Source organism: Narcine bancroftii, chromosome 12, assembly GCF_036971445.1.
Source record: "Narcine bancroftii isolate sNarBan1 chromosome 12, sNarBan1.hap1, whole genome shotgun sequence".
Classification (NCBI taxonomy): Eukaryota; Metazoa; Chordata; class Chondrichthyes; order Torpediniformes; family Narcinidae; genus Narcine; species Narcine bancroftii.
Genome location: NC_091480.1, coordinates 23,298,137 through 23,315,002, shown reverse-complemented (window position 1 = coordinate 23,315,002; position 16,866 = coordinate 23,298,137). Strand labels below are relative to the sequence as shown.

Below are 16,866 nucleotides of genomic sequence, written 5' to 3'. Positions count from 1 at the left end.
TTATAAAACTATTTAAACTTTTGCTAACAAAAAGTACAGTAAGAATCTCTGATATCAATATACCAATGTTATTATCTGCTCTTGGTACACACACACACACACACACACACACACACACACACACACACACACACACACACACACACACACACACACACACACACACCCTCCCATTAAAACCTAGATCAATTAACTTCCTGTTGCCTAAGTCAGCTATGAGATTTTATCTTCCGCTCATGCAGGCGGTAAGGATTAATATAGCCTTAGAATGTAATAAAATTTGATCCTACAATATTAGCCTTTCATTTTGAAATTATAAAATATTTTAAATAAGCACTATTGCAATAATTCAATGATTATTTAAATTTTTTGCTCTGCAATATGGTGAAATGCATTATAGGTCCTAATTGTCCTTTACAGTTGAATCACTTAGCATAGCTATTCAGTAATAGGATTATCATTATTCCATCTAACAAGGAAGCCAGATGCATTATACATTTTATAATATTACCTGATAACTCTTTTGATAAGGCACAAAATATATTAAATTACATTTCTGAATTCTCTGTCACATTAAATAGGAAAATATATTTGTTAGTTGGAAACATAGCAAACCATTCTTGTCTCATTAGATTATCTTTGGTGTGCTGTTTCTTCATGGTTTCCACTTGGATATCAATGTTCACTGGTGGAATTGAATAATATTGTGCTATAGATTGTAAAATCTTAAAGGTGAATGATTTGCAGTCAGAACCACTCTCCATTTACATATACAATTTGTGCCTGGCTTTTTTCATAAATGACTATCACTTCATTTGGTACGGTTCATTCCAAAGGTTGCACAAGTTTGAGATTGTTCATTTCATTTCACCCAAATTCTTGGCACACACCAACTTGGCTGTACGTGCAGTGTCCAATAGGTTCAAGCTCAATCTCCAGATACTGCCCTTGAAATTCTAAGAGAAAGTAAATCACAACAAACCCGTGCACACCTGTTTGGCCACAGGTTTCCCGTCACAGGAGCAGACCAAAGCCATCAGACCAAATAAGACTGCATAAAATCAGACAATTAAAGAATGGCTAATTTCTTAGTGATTTTGCTCCTCTTTGTGAAGCTAGAAGTGTCCTCTTCTAGTCACATATTGATGGCAATCGGTTGTTCTGGTTAATTGTGAGATTCTCTGTCTGGGTTTATCTGATTGAAACCTGAGTGCAACTTCAGCTCAGCAAAATTTTGGCAGAGTCTAATGATATAACAAGCATTTGAACCAATTGCATTCCTCAAAGAAATGCCATGCCCTCATTTTTTTGTTGGTATGAATATTTCACACGGAGCATTCTTGCTTTGAAAGTGTAATGTTGTGTAAAACGTATCTTATAATGAAGAGCTAAATGTGATTCTTTCTCCATAGGATCATGCCAATCCTACATAAAATTCCCCTGATTTCCCATGAAAGTGGCTGTGCCACCTGCAGAAGCCTGAAAGCCCAACCACATCCTGTTACCAGGATTATTTTACTGGATGTATAGGGGTGCCGGTTGCATGGTACTTAAGTAGTGTGGGAACTTCTTTGTCTGTAACATTCACTGTCTGGCAAATACATTAATTGATTTTGTATTTATTTGTAAAGCAGCAGTACCTGATTAAGCAATTTAAATTTCATCCTGCTGTGTCCTCGTGTTCAGCAATGTAACCGTAGCAACACTGAGAAAGCAGTCCATTCTAGAAAATTACGTTTACTAAAATCTTTCCAAAAGGATCAGATATGTTGTTTTACTTTCAGAGCAAGTAAAATTTATTAAAAGATGTACAATATTCTGAAGCAGCCAATGCTGCTATATATCAGGATTCTGCAGTGGAGGGACAAGCTGGGGAGCCGATCAGCTATTTAGACATCCTTATGTGCACTAGTCAATATAAAGGTCAGGATTAAATCCTGTAGCTTTCAAAACCTCTTGTGAAACAAAAATTTTCCACAAGCAAATTTAAAAGATGAATTGCTACATGCACTCATCATGAAAAGATACTTGCCTCGAGTATATGAAGGGTCTGCAGTAAGTGAATTTTCTTCCATTAAATGTAAAGGATACAAAAAAAATCATTCAATTGCACTCATGATGCCTCAACAAGCACTTACTGAAATTTCAACTCCCAATTAAGAAAGCCACAGAGCATAATTGCTCATCTGGTCTCGGAATCTTTTCTGAGGAAATAAAAGTAGAGGGTCAACAATATGACGGAGGTTGCATGACTCTACACAACATGAAAACAAAGTTAAAAACTACGTGGGAAAAAAAATGAAAACTGTAATTCTTAGGATTCTCAGTAAGGGGAATGCAAAAAAATATAATCTTAGTTTAAAAACTGAAAGCAGCATGGAATTAAATCTAATGTAACGTATGCATCAAAAGACCAAAGCTTTGAAGTATGTAATTCAAATAGAATTGTTAAAAAGTTACAAAGCAGAAATAACACACCACACAAAGCTGCGGAGAAATACACCTTTGTAAACCCATGGATTGGTTCGGGGATAAAAAAGTTTCCTGGTGTTTATCAAGGAGCAGCATAATTGAACGGAAAAACATCCGAGCTCCTGGTCATGCTTGCTGTCTAAGCAAAGGAAAGAAAAAGGTTGAAAACCACTGTTTCAGTCATACCAAACGCATGCTCTCATTTCTGGTGTCATTATAATTCCAGGTCAGTATCTGTTGAGCGTAGAGATGATTGATTCCTTCAACATGTCTCACAATGGTGTGATGGCTGATATTCCAAAAGACTTGAGTTGAGGAAGAAGGAAGTTTTGTTGCATTAGTACAGATTGTTCATCAGGTCACACTCGAACTTCTCTGCATAGTTTTGGACTCTAATTAAGCAACTCTCAGGAAAAGAATAAACTCGAGAGGATTGTTAACTCAGCCTGCCACATCACAGGCACCAGACTTTGCTCCATCGAGGTGGTGTCTTTAAAAAAAAAGCAGCCTTTACCTTCAAAGACCCCCTCCACCCAGGCCATGCCTGCTATGATTGGGGGAAAGAAGGTACAAGAGCCTAAAGGCGAGCACTCAATGGCACAAGGACAGCTTCTTCCCCGCTGCCATAAAATTCCTGAATTATCAATGAACCAAAGACATTGCCTTACTTTTCATGCGCTATTATTTTTATTTTTTTTTACAGTAATGTGTTAAGATGGTTATAATATGTATGTTTGCACTGTGACGCCGCCACAAAACACCGAACTTCATGACTTGTTCATGACAATTAATTCTGATGAGAAAAGATACTGGTCGTCCAGATGAGATTCATCAATGTAATTTCTGAGATGAGAGGATTGTTTTATCAGAAGAAGCTAAAAGGGTTAGGGTTTAGAAGATTGAGTTCTTATTCAAAAATATAATTTCCTCAGGAGTATGACAGAGTAGATATTGAGATGTTTTCACTAATGGGAGAATCTTCCACAAGCATTCATGGATTCAAAGTTAGAGGCCAATCATTTAGAACTGAGGTGTGGAGAAATTTGTTCTCGCAGATGTTGGTGAATCTCTACTCTAGAGTTGTGAAGGCAAGGTCATCAGAATTACTGTATTTATAATGGAGGTAAGTACATTGGAGGAGGAGTTTTATGATCTGGCTCAGAGGAGGAGTTAGGGCATGGGGTCAATCAGATATGATCAGTCTGAGTGGCCAGGTGACCATGGTCGCAGTTTCTTGTGTCGTTTGATAGAACACACTCCTCGGTGATTTCAGGCTGTACAAAATAAACTCACTGTTTCAGAAGACCTGACAATTGCAAAACCTCATCAGATTAGTGACGGCTTTCCCTAAAATGGGAACTTTTAGATTTTAAAGTGATTCCATTTGATTGTTTGTTGGCACACAGAATAAGAAACATGTTCTGGTTCCAATTTGTTCCAAATTTTAGATTTCAAGAAGAATGAGTAAGTCAGAATGATAGCATGGAAAATAAGGGGTTACTTTAAAAATATGGTGTCACCTTTGTTCTATATTGGGGAAACTGATTCTTTCAGAAGGAGTCAAGTGTCGCCAAGAGCATGCAGATTTTATTGGCAAATGGTGTTTGCTGAATAGTATAAATTAGGCAGCAGATATGTCCTGAAATGGCTGATTGGCCAGGATTAAAGGAGGTAATTGACACGTTTGCCCTTTGAGTCTAATGACTGTCTGATTACTACCAATTTCATTTAATTTGCTAGAAATTGCCTATTTAGAACACACAATAGAAAAACTGTGATGAGGAAACTTAAGGGATCATTGAAAAGTGGATATCTGTTTTCCAGTTAATAGCATTAGTCTATTTCTAAAAAATTTAACAAATTCGTTGAGAGCGGAATTTCAATGACAATGGTTAGCACAACACTGCACAGGCAACCCAGGTTCGAATCCAGCACTGTCTGTGAGGAGTTTGTACGTACTCCCTCTATCCTTGCGATTTCCTCCAGGTGCTCCGGTCACCTCCCACATTCCAAAGACGTACGGGGTTAGTAGGTTAATTGGTCACGTGGTTGTATTTGGGCGGTGCAGGCTCGAGGGCCAGGAGAGCCTGTTACTTTGCTGCATTTCAAAATGTAAAAAAAATATATTACATTTAAAAATAAATTAAAATTTCCACAGGTACCAGAAAAGAAACAAAATAAACAATTCTGCTGTGATGAAGTGCCGAGAGAAAACTAATACTGTTTATCAACTTTAGACAATAAGAACTAGGGCAATAGAAGGTTGCAATAGTTCATTAAATGGAAAATCACAAGCTCAATCAGGCAATGATATCAAACGAAAAGGATCATTAAATATTACACAGCCTCCATGGGACAGTTGACAGAGAAAGAGGCAAATATCTTTTTCACCAAAAGAGGAAAATAAAGATGACAGTATTGAAATGTGTAGTATATAAATGTATTATATATAGATGTGTGCAAGAGCCTAGTGTGAATTATATGGTATTTCGACTGAAACATTGTTTTACCCCGTCGCTGCAGTTTGGTTGAAAGTTATTCCCTCCTGTAAAGGACGTTCTGTTTATATCTCCACCTCTCTTTGTTTGCTCAGGCAAGCAGCAAACCAACAGAACCTATAGGCACTACACTAGCAATAAGTATTGGAGTTCATGATGGAGGGAGTAGCAAGGCAATGAGAAGCAAATTAAAAGAAAGTAATCAAAGAGAAGCTGGAGGGACAGAGAGGGCCAGCGGACATGGAGGGAATGGGACATTCAATATTTCATGTCAGGAGCATTTCTCAAGACTCGAAGGATCCTGACCCAAAATGTAGACTCCCTATTTCTCTCCATGATGCTACCTGACCCATTGTATCCCTCCAACCTTTGCTTGCTTGCTCAAGATTCTAGTATCTGCAGTTTCTTGTGACAGACTCCAAACAGACAATTGAATATGGCAGCTAGTGAACATGTCCAGTACTTTGGTGAAGACAGCAGACATAAGGAGTCGACCAGTGGCTGCCCTTCCCATATTAGCCCCATCACTCAGCACTTGGTTCATAGCCTTCATAGTTCATCAGTGGTTCTCAAACTTTTTCTTTCCACTCACAGACCACTTTAAGTAATCCCGATGCCATCGGTGCTCTGTGATTAGTAAGGGATTACCTAAGGTGGTCTGTGAGTGAGAAGGGAAGGTTGAGAATCGCTGCTCTAGACCCAATCGTTACTGAAATATTTTGCTTCAGAAAAATTGTCATTGGCCCATTTCCTTTGGAGTTATGAAACCGTGCACATAACGAGTCAGTTAGGTATGATTGAAACAATGGTTTTCAACCTTTTTCTTTCCTTTGCTTAGACAGCAAGCATGACCAGGATTTCCACTCACAGACCACCTTAAGCAATCCCTTACTAATCTCAGAGCACCTATGGGATAGGGAATACTTAAAACAGTATGTGAGTGGAAAGAAAAAAGTTGAGAACCACTGATCTAAACACTTCATAAAAACTGTCAGCAACTCTGCTTCAACTATTCTCTCAAACAATACATTCCAGATATTTGCTAGTCTTTGGGTGAAAACGGTCCTCTGCTCGAACATGATCAGAATTACTCTCTGTCACACCACACCCGACACTTCTACTTCATTTTGCATTACCGTGCTCAGCAAACTTCTTCACTGTATCTTTGTACATATGACAGTAAATAATTCAATTCAATAATTAGCTCTTTGAAAGTTACTTGCAAGCATTTAAAAGGGAGTTGGAAGCAATATGGTTTGGAAACCAATCATTCCACCTTATGAAACACATAGACAAAATAGAAGCCTTTGAAATGTTTGGGTTTATTTCATTACCTGGCAGAAACTAGTCCTGTCTTCAAATAAAATATTTGGTTTTACAGATTTAGAAAATGAAAAATATAGCATTTTGAGAGTGATATTTTGATTCCTCCAATTGGAGCCTGTAAGCTCTTGGTTTGACAATATTGTTGCTGATATCCTTTCTGCTCCATCGCTTCCTCAGTTCAATCTCCCTTGAGCAAGCAATGTGAATTCTCAAGTGAAACTGACTTGTTGTTTGAGGTCTGATCATGTCATTTGATCCAGGCACCAATTGGAATTTTGGCCTGAATGTCGAAAGTTGATTTGACTTTCCGGTTAGGTAACTACAATGCAAAGATCATCGGAGTTCATTGAAGGTATTTTTTAAAAAAAATTTGTTATCAGTGCTGGAGAAAACCCAAACCATTTTACTGCACACATTTCCACCACCCCCCCCCCCCCCCCCCCGCAGCCCCTGCACACTGGCTAGCTGCCAATGCGCCCACAAACTGGATATACTGGGTAAGTGCATGTCGGTCATGATATTTAAAATAATTCAAGAATCTAGTCGCTCGCAACTGCAGGTGTGATGGTGCACAGCAACATCTTGCTCCAGATTAACATCAAGCTTGGACTTTTAAATCTATTTTGCCTCATTTTGCTAAATTAAGTCATGGTATGTCATGAAAAGATAGATCTCAATGAAGTCACCATTTTGGGTCATGCACCTGTGGTACATCAAACTATGCTTGCTGTCAACAGCACTATAAATATTTCACTACATGGGAAGCCACTGCAATTATTGGATTTGAATTTATGCTTTTTGCTCAAGTTGATATAAGAATACCTTGACTTGTAGACTGGAGGCATGATTTGATTGACAAGGTGATTACACAATTCAAACATTCTGCATGTGTCAGCTTGGCTCAGTTAGAACCAATTTCCTGTCAAGGTCAAGAACTCTGAATGAAAGCCCTGCATCAGATATGGGCACAGCAGTTAGCTCTGCAGTCTCACAGGGGACAAAGTTCATTCCTGACCTCGTGTGGTGTATGTGTGGAGCTTGCATATCATCCCTGTGTCTGACGTGTGATTTCCTCCCACGTCTCAAAGTCATGCTGGTAGGTCAGTTGGATCCTAGAAATTACCCCCTAGTGTAGTGAAGGGATAACATAGTTAAAGGGAGATGATGGATCTGTGCAAGAGAACAACTTGCATGGGTACAAAAAAGAAGGGACTGTGACCAATGGGATTAATCAGCTGCAAGCTGCCATGAATCCAATGGGATGAATGATCTCGTGGCGTGCTACAAATGAATAAGTTACCAGGTTCAAAGCTGGTATGGTTCTAAAGTTTTCGAGTGATGTTTGCTGGAGGTGCAAATGGTAAACTGAATTTTTGGCTGTCACCTTCTCTGAAACATATGGATGTTAAAATGATTAGTCGTTGGCTTGATAACATATTTAGTTCAATTCACATCGCAAATAAATAAACTAATCAGATTACAATCTCTGACCTGAGGCCTTTGTGTATATCTTTGCCTTCTATTGGATTCTCTGGGACCTGCTGAGTTTCTCTGGCTCTGCTTACTACAATCACAACGTAAACAGACTTTCTTGTTTCACTCCAGGATACTATTTCATTGCTTGTTATGAGATGTTGCTGGTTTACAAAGTTGACACATTTACCTATGAGCAATTTATTTTTTTAAAAATTCAGATACGAGGGTAAATCTTGAAACCTGAGAGGACTTCAGTTGTAATGGTAATGAATAATATTCCTTCTGATACTTAATTTGGCTTATTTTGTGTTTCTCCTTTCCAGCAGACAGATGATGCAGCACAGACTGACGGACAACAGCAAACGCAGTCTACTGAAAACACAGATAACAAAACGCAGCCTAAGCGGCTGCACGTCTCCAATATTCCATTCAGATTCCGAGATCCAGACCTCAGGCAAATGTTTGGCGTAAGTACTATGATTAAATGAACCAGGAAGCATAATTGTAAATGCTGCAATCAAATGATCAAATTACAATCAAGTCTGTCTTAAAAGATTGTCTGCATCCTAAGCATCTAATGGCAAACAGACCCTCCAAAACATTAATAATTCAAACTTGATTTGGAGCCTACCTGTCTGGAAAAATGAAGTTAGTCCCAGAGATGGTCATTATAATCTGCATTGGCCATTTGATCTATCTGTTGCAAATCATTTCCATATTAGCAATTCAGATGGTCGCCAAGTCATCCTGAGAACCATCAGTCAAAATATCTTGCGTTGCATAATCTTACCTTGGACACATCTTCATTAACAGATATCCCATTAGAATACTCCATGATAAAGTTTAAAATTTAGCATAGGTTTAGAAATGTTTTGGCTTTGGAAGTTTCTTTGCACAGCCCCCAAATAAAAACAGCACTACACAATTGAATATTGGCTTAATTTGGGATTGTGCCAATTTCTACATGTGTTTGCATGTCTTGGAAAATTTGATTCATGACATTTTTTTGGAACTTTCCCAGGGATTCTGCTGTTAAAATTCGCCAACACTCAAATGGCATTTATTCAAGTTTATTGTCCTCGATGAGATATTTTAGCCTTCTGCAACCTCAAGTGCAGTCATTAATTTTTCCCACTACTTTCCCCATGGATGGTTGCCGTCAATGTCCAGCCTCAGAATCTTTCCAGGATGCTCTGCTGCACTGCGTACTCGACAGGACAAGATCAAAGGCGGGTTGTCACACACACACACACCCATTTATGTTGCAGTCTTCCAAAAGTGCAAACCCTCATCTCATTTTGGTTCTTCTGCAGACCTCTCTGGCAACCTGCAGCCAGGAAGATTTAATTCTAGATGGCCTTCATTTCTCCTTAAAAGAATATGTCTCCTGTGGGCACTATTCTTTACTGCTGTATCCAGGAACCTTTTTTCATCACTGTTCCTCAAAGAATGGAGGCTGCAGTACTCCCCTGTAGTTAGATTGTGGTATATTCCTTTATGTGCCAACTATAAAGAGTGCAGCGAGTAACAGTGCAGTTGTAAAGATCAAATGTATCCGCATTGCTGAAGTTGACACAATGCAGGGAAAACTGACAAGGTTGCCTCGTGAACTTCACAACAGAAGATCTTGATCTTAATTGGGCTTTCACAAACAGTAACCCACCACACTTTTTTAAACATCATTAATAAATAACAAAGCAATTTATAGTCCCCTATCTCCATGCATTGAAGTTTGTTTGTTTAAATCAGAAATATTTCTGAGTCCTTCCAACAATGATCGTAGTTGCAGGGCCAGTACCGAAGATATTCCAGCCAGCTTTTTCTTTCCATCCATGAGTGCGGCTGAAAAATTACTTTTGGAAGTTTTATAAGGTGACATATTAATAATAAAGTCAGATAGTTTGAGGTAACTATTTCTCCGCATTTTTGAAGTGCTTGTCATAATGAAAGAACACAAGGAAGTATAAAGAATATTGCTCGTGTCAAAAACCTCATTGATGCTCAAAAATTAATTATTGAACTGAGTTTCTCAATTTATCCTTGGCCATACTTTCCACATCTTGGTGTTTTCTGTCTTTGTTCTTTCCCTGTAAAACAGTGTTTTCATTCACGAAGGAAAGAAGGGAGAATTGTCCAGTTTAGCAATAATACAAGAGTGCATTCCACAATAAAAAATAAGTCATTTATTAGTTCCCTACAAGGTCATAAACAGACTACCAGTCTCAGTAAATCTTGAACTAAACTACTGGATGGAGGTCAGAGGCCCAAGAACTTTCTGTTTTTTTTTGAGAACGCTCACGGTAAATCTTTGCACTGTCCTTGTTATCCACCTGGCTTTCTGTCCTTAGTTCTTGAAAAATCTATGGTTGCATTCTGGCAGCAACGCTGTAGCTTTTATTGAATTCTATCTTATTTTTTTCTTTCAATTTGTAATAAACCTCATCCTCTTACATTTAATCCTAGGTCTACTTGCTATAAGGCATAATTAAGGATGAAAGAAACTGCTTTTGCCAGTTTTAGTACATTGAGAGGGCTGTACAGTTTGTGTACCAGTTTAGCAGTGTACCAGTGACCCAGCTTCAAATCCAGCATAGTCCGTAGGGAGTTTGTACGTTCTCCCCGTGGGTTTTCTCTGGGTACTCCAGTTTATTCCCACATTCCAAAGACAGGGTTCGGAGGTTAATGGGTCACATGAGTAATTGGGCAGCATGGGCTTGAGAGTTGGAAGGCCCTGTTTATCTATTGTCGTTTAAAAAAACAACCATCAGTTATTTAAAATCAACCTTCTAAAGTTGCTTCAATGTCATTCTAGTGATTTACTGGGATTCGCAGGTGAGCCTGACACTTGCAATGCCAACGCCTACATAATGCACTTTGCAGCTGGACTACTGAGTCACAAAGAAATAGCAAAGCTGCTCATCTCCTGAACGCGTGGGTGAATGGAGCAGCAAAATTCCTGTCTAAGCCAAGCTCAGGGTGAATGTGTTTCTGTTTCACTCTCTGCCTGCTACCCAGCTGAGCTGATTCTGTTTATCTTGCTTTTGTCCATCAAAGGACAAGCCAGTGCTGTGTGCCTTTTACAAAGCATGTGTCAGGAGTTGAGGAGGTAGGTGGAAGATGAGATTCAGTCCAGAGAAATGCAACATGATTTAAATTGCTGGGAAAGGCTATTCTTAATTGAGAGTGAGGACAGCAATTGGCATGGAATAGGAAAGTGATCTCAGCCTCTGAATGAGCAGAAAGTGAGGCTGCAGCGATATCTTGCATAGTTCAGGATGTGTTCCAAGGGATCAGAGCAGCACTGAAATCCGTACGAAAGAGAGTCGTCAGAGCAACAAAAACAGAGCGTTGCATTGACCATAATATTCCTCTGCAGGGAACCTGATAGAAATACAGCGAAAGGATTGCACCATTGGCAGGTCAGTAGGTACTGTAGATGAAGGAAGCTGCCTGTTCAGGATACGACGCCAGGAGCCTTGCACAATCCCTGCCCTCTGTTGGTCCTCCTCTACCAGTGAATCTTTGATGGTTCCATGTGGAGAGGCTGCCTTTAAGTGCAAGGTTTAGCATGTCAGGGTTAATCGTTCATCTGTTTAGCACAAAGATATGGGGCTCAGGGCTGTAGCCAGTCAGGCACAGACAATGTAGGCCAACATATGGGACATGCAGCACGTGCTCCATGCGTTGACAGACCATCTGGATATCATGGTCTCTCTCATCACCTCCTGTTGAATGTGTTGGTAGCCCCCTCCTCCCCTATGAAATATCACACTGGCAAATAAAAACAAAAGGTTCCATCACCACCAAGAGGAGACCAGAAGTTTGAGTGGTCTATCCACACTTGGATACACCGTCCTGGAAAATGGTCTGCACTGTACGGGCTAGGAGCCCAGCTCCTTCTTGCTCAGTAGCCGCACAGATCTTCCCATCCTGCCCAATGCCAGCTCGTAAAGGCAGCCTCTCCACACAGAACTAACAATGATTCATTGGTAGAGGAGGACCAACAAAGGGCTGGGCTCCTGGCGCCATATCCTGAACAGGCAGCTTCTTTCATCTACAGTACCTACTGACCTCCCAGTGTAAGGACCAGGCTGTGGGTTGCGGCAAAACACAGTGGATGTATACAAAGTAAATTAAGTCTTTATTTTTATTAAGAGGTTAAAATTAAGGCAAAGGAGAGAAATAAATGTTCCACTTTGGTTCCTGGGAAGAACATGTCTACAATATTGAGTGCAGGTCTACCCAAGGTCAGACATACTTACAGTGGAGGGCATGCAGCGAAACTTCACCAGAGGCCTTCTGCAAATTGTTTGTTTGTCATTTAAGAAGATTGTAAGCAGACTTGGGCTCTGCGTTCTCTCAAGTTTGGAAGAATGAGAAGTGGTGCCGCTTAAAGGTTCAGAATTCTTCAAGGACTTGACAGGGTAGATGAAGGGATGATGCTTCCTCTAACTTAAGTCAATAGACAATAGGAGCTGGAGTAGGCCCTTCGGCCTGTCGAGCCAGCACCGCCATTTTACAGATCATGGCTGATCACTACCATCAGTACCCCTTTCCAGTCTTATCCCCATAACCCTTAACTCCTCTCAAAGTAGAAGAAACATCTTCACCCGGAAGATTTTTAAAAAATCTTAGAAAGCCTTCCCCAAGGAAGGTGACTGATGATAGTCCTGGACAGTAATTGATAGATTTTTGAATGTCCAGGGAAATCGTCACTGAGGCAAAAATTCCATCTCGAATAGTGAAGCAAACAGGAAAGGTTGAATGGTGCAGAGCAGCTTGTATTTCTGAAGATCTTATGATCTTATCAATGGTGCCAGCTGCATTTAGTTTACCATGTACAGCGAGGACGGAGGTTACAGCTATTGAAAAGAGCAACTTGAATGATTGATGGTTCATGCAAGAAAAACTGCAAATGCAGGAAATCTGAAATTGAAGCAGGAAGTATTCAAAATACTCAGGAGTGAAACAGAGTTAACCTTTCAGAGTCCAATGGCGGGTTATCAGAACTTCTGAAAGCTTTCTCTCAGATTCTTCACCTGCCAGCTATTTCCTGCACTGTTTGTTTAATTGAAGGGCCAGTGAGATTGGATTACAAGCAGCAATTATGAAGATTAGGTGCATTGGTCATGGAAAAGAGTTGAAAGGTTAATAGCTATAGAGGAGAAAATATTGTTGATTTTTGAATTCTGAGGGAGCTCTATAAGACAGGCCAATGAAAGTTATCTTGCCTTGTTCAGACCAGTGGAACGCAGCTTGTGTTTGATGGGGTCTTGATTTATCTGGAGAAAGAGAGAGCAAATCAAATGATTGGTGCCGACAATATTGATTCACTGTTTTGCTAATTAGATAGATGCAAATTTTGGATATATTAGTTGAAAAATCAGCAGATAGAAAAGGCCAAAGCGAATCTGGATCTGGCCCACTGCCCAGAAACGCCACTGGTAGTGCATTCGGTTGGGACAATTGCAGAGGGATGACTGAGCTGATTTCCTTCGCACTCAAAGAGCCCAGTGAAGCCCAGGATACTCTGCTAGCCTTTAAGCAAAAATGCAAGCCTGGGGGTCAGGGTCTCAATGCCTTTCAAAATTGTCAAGGCTTGTTAAATTGCTTTTATATGTCTCTGACTATTAGAGTCATTTAAAAACAATTACAATTATTTAAAGTTATTGAAAAACACTATTAACATTTAAAAATGAATCAATTAAAATACCAAAAATAGCTAAAAACATTAAAAGAAAATAAAACAAGATTAAACACCAAAAATGAATTTATCTTCATCCAATCTACAGACCTGGGGATCTCTTTAATTCAGTGGAGAAACCGTTCCCACACCAAGGCTAACTGACATAGGAATGGAGAGACAGATTCTCTGATCTAGTACTGGAGAATCCCAGTTCAGTCAGTCTCTGTTCCCATGACCAATCCAGTACTCGAGCAGAATGACAGATGCGGTGGCATGTGTGTGTATACTCATCACATCCAAAACTGACTCCAGTTTGGAGCAATAACAGTAGTCACCATCCACAGTCAGGTTAGTTTGGTTGAGTAGCTCAGAAGGGAGCTTATTTATTTAGACATACTGCAATGTAACAGGCCAATCAGCCCTACGAGTCCACACCGCGTAATTTGCACCCCATTATCCTACACCCCTAGAACACATTTGACGGGTGGGAAGAAACTGGAGCCCCCAGAGAAAACCCACGTGGACATGGGGAGAACATACAAACTCCTTATAGACTGCACGGCATTCAAACCCAGTTCTGGTCCCGATCGCTGGCGCTGTAAAGGCGTCGCACTAACCATCAATGCCTGCCATTATTTCAGTAAGTTCCAATATTTACAAACACAGACATCCCAAACTATCAGACAGCTTTTGAAAGTGCAAACAAGTAGCATTACCTTCTTATTATCATGGGAATAACCCTTTGAAGAAGCAGTTCCATTTCATACTCCTGATCATGAAGTGAGTGTCTGTGTGAACTGGATCATAATCATCAATAGTATCAGGGTTGGCTGTTGTACCCGTGTACCTGGTTAATAAAGCTGCAATGCCTCTCATGTCAAACATCTTATCCATATTGATAGCCTGTACTCATGCCAGGGTAACCAAGCATCACAGCAGGAATCTGTACCAAAGTGGGTGGAAAGCACAAAAGAAAGGCTTTCATCTTTTACTGTATTTCTATTATATCAATTAAATACAATGATACAGTTTTCAACTGTTCTTCTCTGAGCTAGACAGGTGTTTCAAGACAATTTCCATGTACTATTTAATGCTAAAAAAAATCTTTATTTTCTTTTCACAGCAATTTGGTAAAATCTTAGATGTTGAAATAATTTTTAATGAGAGGGGATCTAAGGTAAGGTATTCCATCTATAATGTCTATGCATGCTCATAGATGTATTACCTGTTTAATAAGAACAGTTAGATGTAGATAAAATGGAGGAACAACTGAACAAATTCAGTACTGAACAGCCAGATGTGTAATACGTTCAATCGCTGAAATTCAATATTTCTTGATGGAAGCAGTTTATTTAAAGGGCAACGTGTGTTTTCATCTTAACATTTTTTTTGCATAGATTTCAACATTTTGTCTTTTCTAAGTTCTATTTAAGAACTATAATTTTCATGCAGAAAATTGGTGCAAAATTTTAGGGATCAACATTTCTGCAAAAAGGTATTTTCTGATGCATTGCAATGAAAAACATAACCTACTATGTTTTTCAGATTAAGCTAAATGTAGAGAAAATGCTCTCCTGCAGTTCAGTTCCCTCCAGCCTTGAAACCAGTGCTTCCTTTATGTGTATTCTTTCTTTCTTTGGCTTGGCTTCGCGGACGAAGATTTATGGAGGGGGTAAAAAGTCCACGTCAGCTGCAGGCTCGTTTGTGGCTGACCAGTCCGATGCGGGACAGGCAGGCACGATTGCAGCGGTTGCAAGGGAAAGTTGGTTGGTTGGGGTTGGGTGTTGGGTTTTTCCTCCTTTGCCTTTTGTCAGTGAGGTGGGCTCTGCGGTCTTCTTCAAAGGAGGCTGCTGCCCGCCAAACTGTGAGGCGCCAAGATGCACGGTTTGAGGCGTTATCAGCCCACTGGCGGTGGTCAATGTGGCAGGCACCAATGTGTATTACTTAGCTGTTAAAATCCCCATCTATTGAAAGCAAATTAATTGTTCCTCAGAATATGAAAGGTTCCCATTATTCCCATCTGTTCCCACCTTCAACCATCAATTTACACTATCGCTATATTCCATTTTTATTCAAATATATTCACTAATCTCCTGCACTATTTAAGCCAAATTTTTTTTCAATGAAGAGAAAGCATCAGGGCTTCTCATGACCAAACTTGACTGTTTAATGCTTCAATTCTACAGTTGGATGCAGACCAAGTTGTAACACAAGGTTGATGTTTTAATGCACCAAAAATGACTCCCTGCTGAGGATTTTCATACACAAATTATAATCTCTTTGCTACTCTTTCCCCTGTCATAATGGTTCACTCTTTTAATGGTTGCTGAAGTGGTGTCAACATTGTGGCAAGGTTTGATTGAAATTTAGTGGAGTATTGGATCATCTGTCAAAGTAATTTGGTGCTCATAACACCTTCAGGTTCGGATGATGCCTTCAACTCTCTTTCTCATTGACTCTCAATCTTTCCTAAAGTTATGTCCTATTGCACAAAAACATATTTGATTTTTATTCATCATCGACCACATTTATTAACTCCAATTTTCTCTGAAGGCCAATATTCCTTCATATTCTTAGAACCTATTTCGATAGATCCAACTTCTTTGTATTCTTGCTTAAACATTGAATCTTGAGTTTTAAGTCACTCAGGAAGATTGTTTTTCATGGTTCCACACACAGGCATAATCTTCAGTCTACTTTCAAGTTGCAAATGAGTCGTACAATCATACAGCACAAAAACAGACCAATCAGCTCAACTCATCCAAACTAATGAATAGGCACATTGATCACTTGGCCCATACAGTAGCTACCATGCCTAACAATTCCAGGAGTCCAGCATTCTTAAATGCTGCTAGATGCTCAGTTACCTTCCCCACTCCCTTCCCTGACTCTGTAACCTCCTCCTCCTTTACTATTACAAGCTCAATTTTAATCATTCTCTCAGGCTATACGTTCCAGGTACTTACACTCTCAATTTCCTCCCCTTACCCAAAATTTATGCCCTCAAATATAATCTACTGCTGATAAGGGAAAGTGTTTCCTGCATTCTCCCCTGTCTATACCATTCACAATTCAGTCAAGTCACCTCCCTACCCTCTCTGTACCGTACTCCAGTGTTCCAACATTCAAGAGTTTTGCTTTCATCCAGACCTCTTTCGAATCAGGTTTCCACAGCGGGACACATCCTGAAACTAAGCGATTTCCTTTTTGAACTTTTCTGTCTGTTGGTTCCCTTTCTCCTTCAAAACATTTCTTACACCAACTCTAGTCAAAATTTATGTCACACCATATCTGGTTTTAACCTTAGTTTCAAATTTATCGTATTTATCTGAAGTGACTGGGATTCTCATCTGCAACAAAGGTATTTTCGATGCAATCTTTCTATTTGAGAAAATTCCAGATTAGACT

General features: G+C 39.7%; 1 protein-coding gene across 2 annotated transcripts in view; it reads left to right on the top strand.

The window, feature by feature from the left end:
• The window catches only part of rbfox1 (RNA binding fox-1 homolog 1), a 195,769-nt gene that overhangs the window by 85,428 nt on the left and 93,475 nt on the right, over positions 1 to 16,866 (top strand). For both annotated transcript variants that reach the window (XM_069906761.1, XM_069906762.1), the window contains exons 2-3: positions 8,096 to 8,239; positions 14,582 to 14,635. In XM_069906761.1, the coding sequence (XP_069762862.1) occupies positions 8,096 to 8,239; positions 14,582 to 14,635 (198 nt within the window). The remainder of the gene's footprint in view (positions 1 to 8,095; positions 8,240 to 14,581; positions 14,636 to 16,866) is intronic.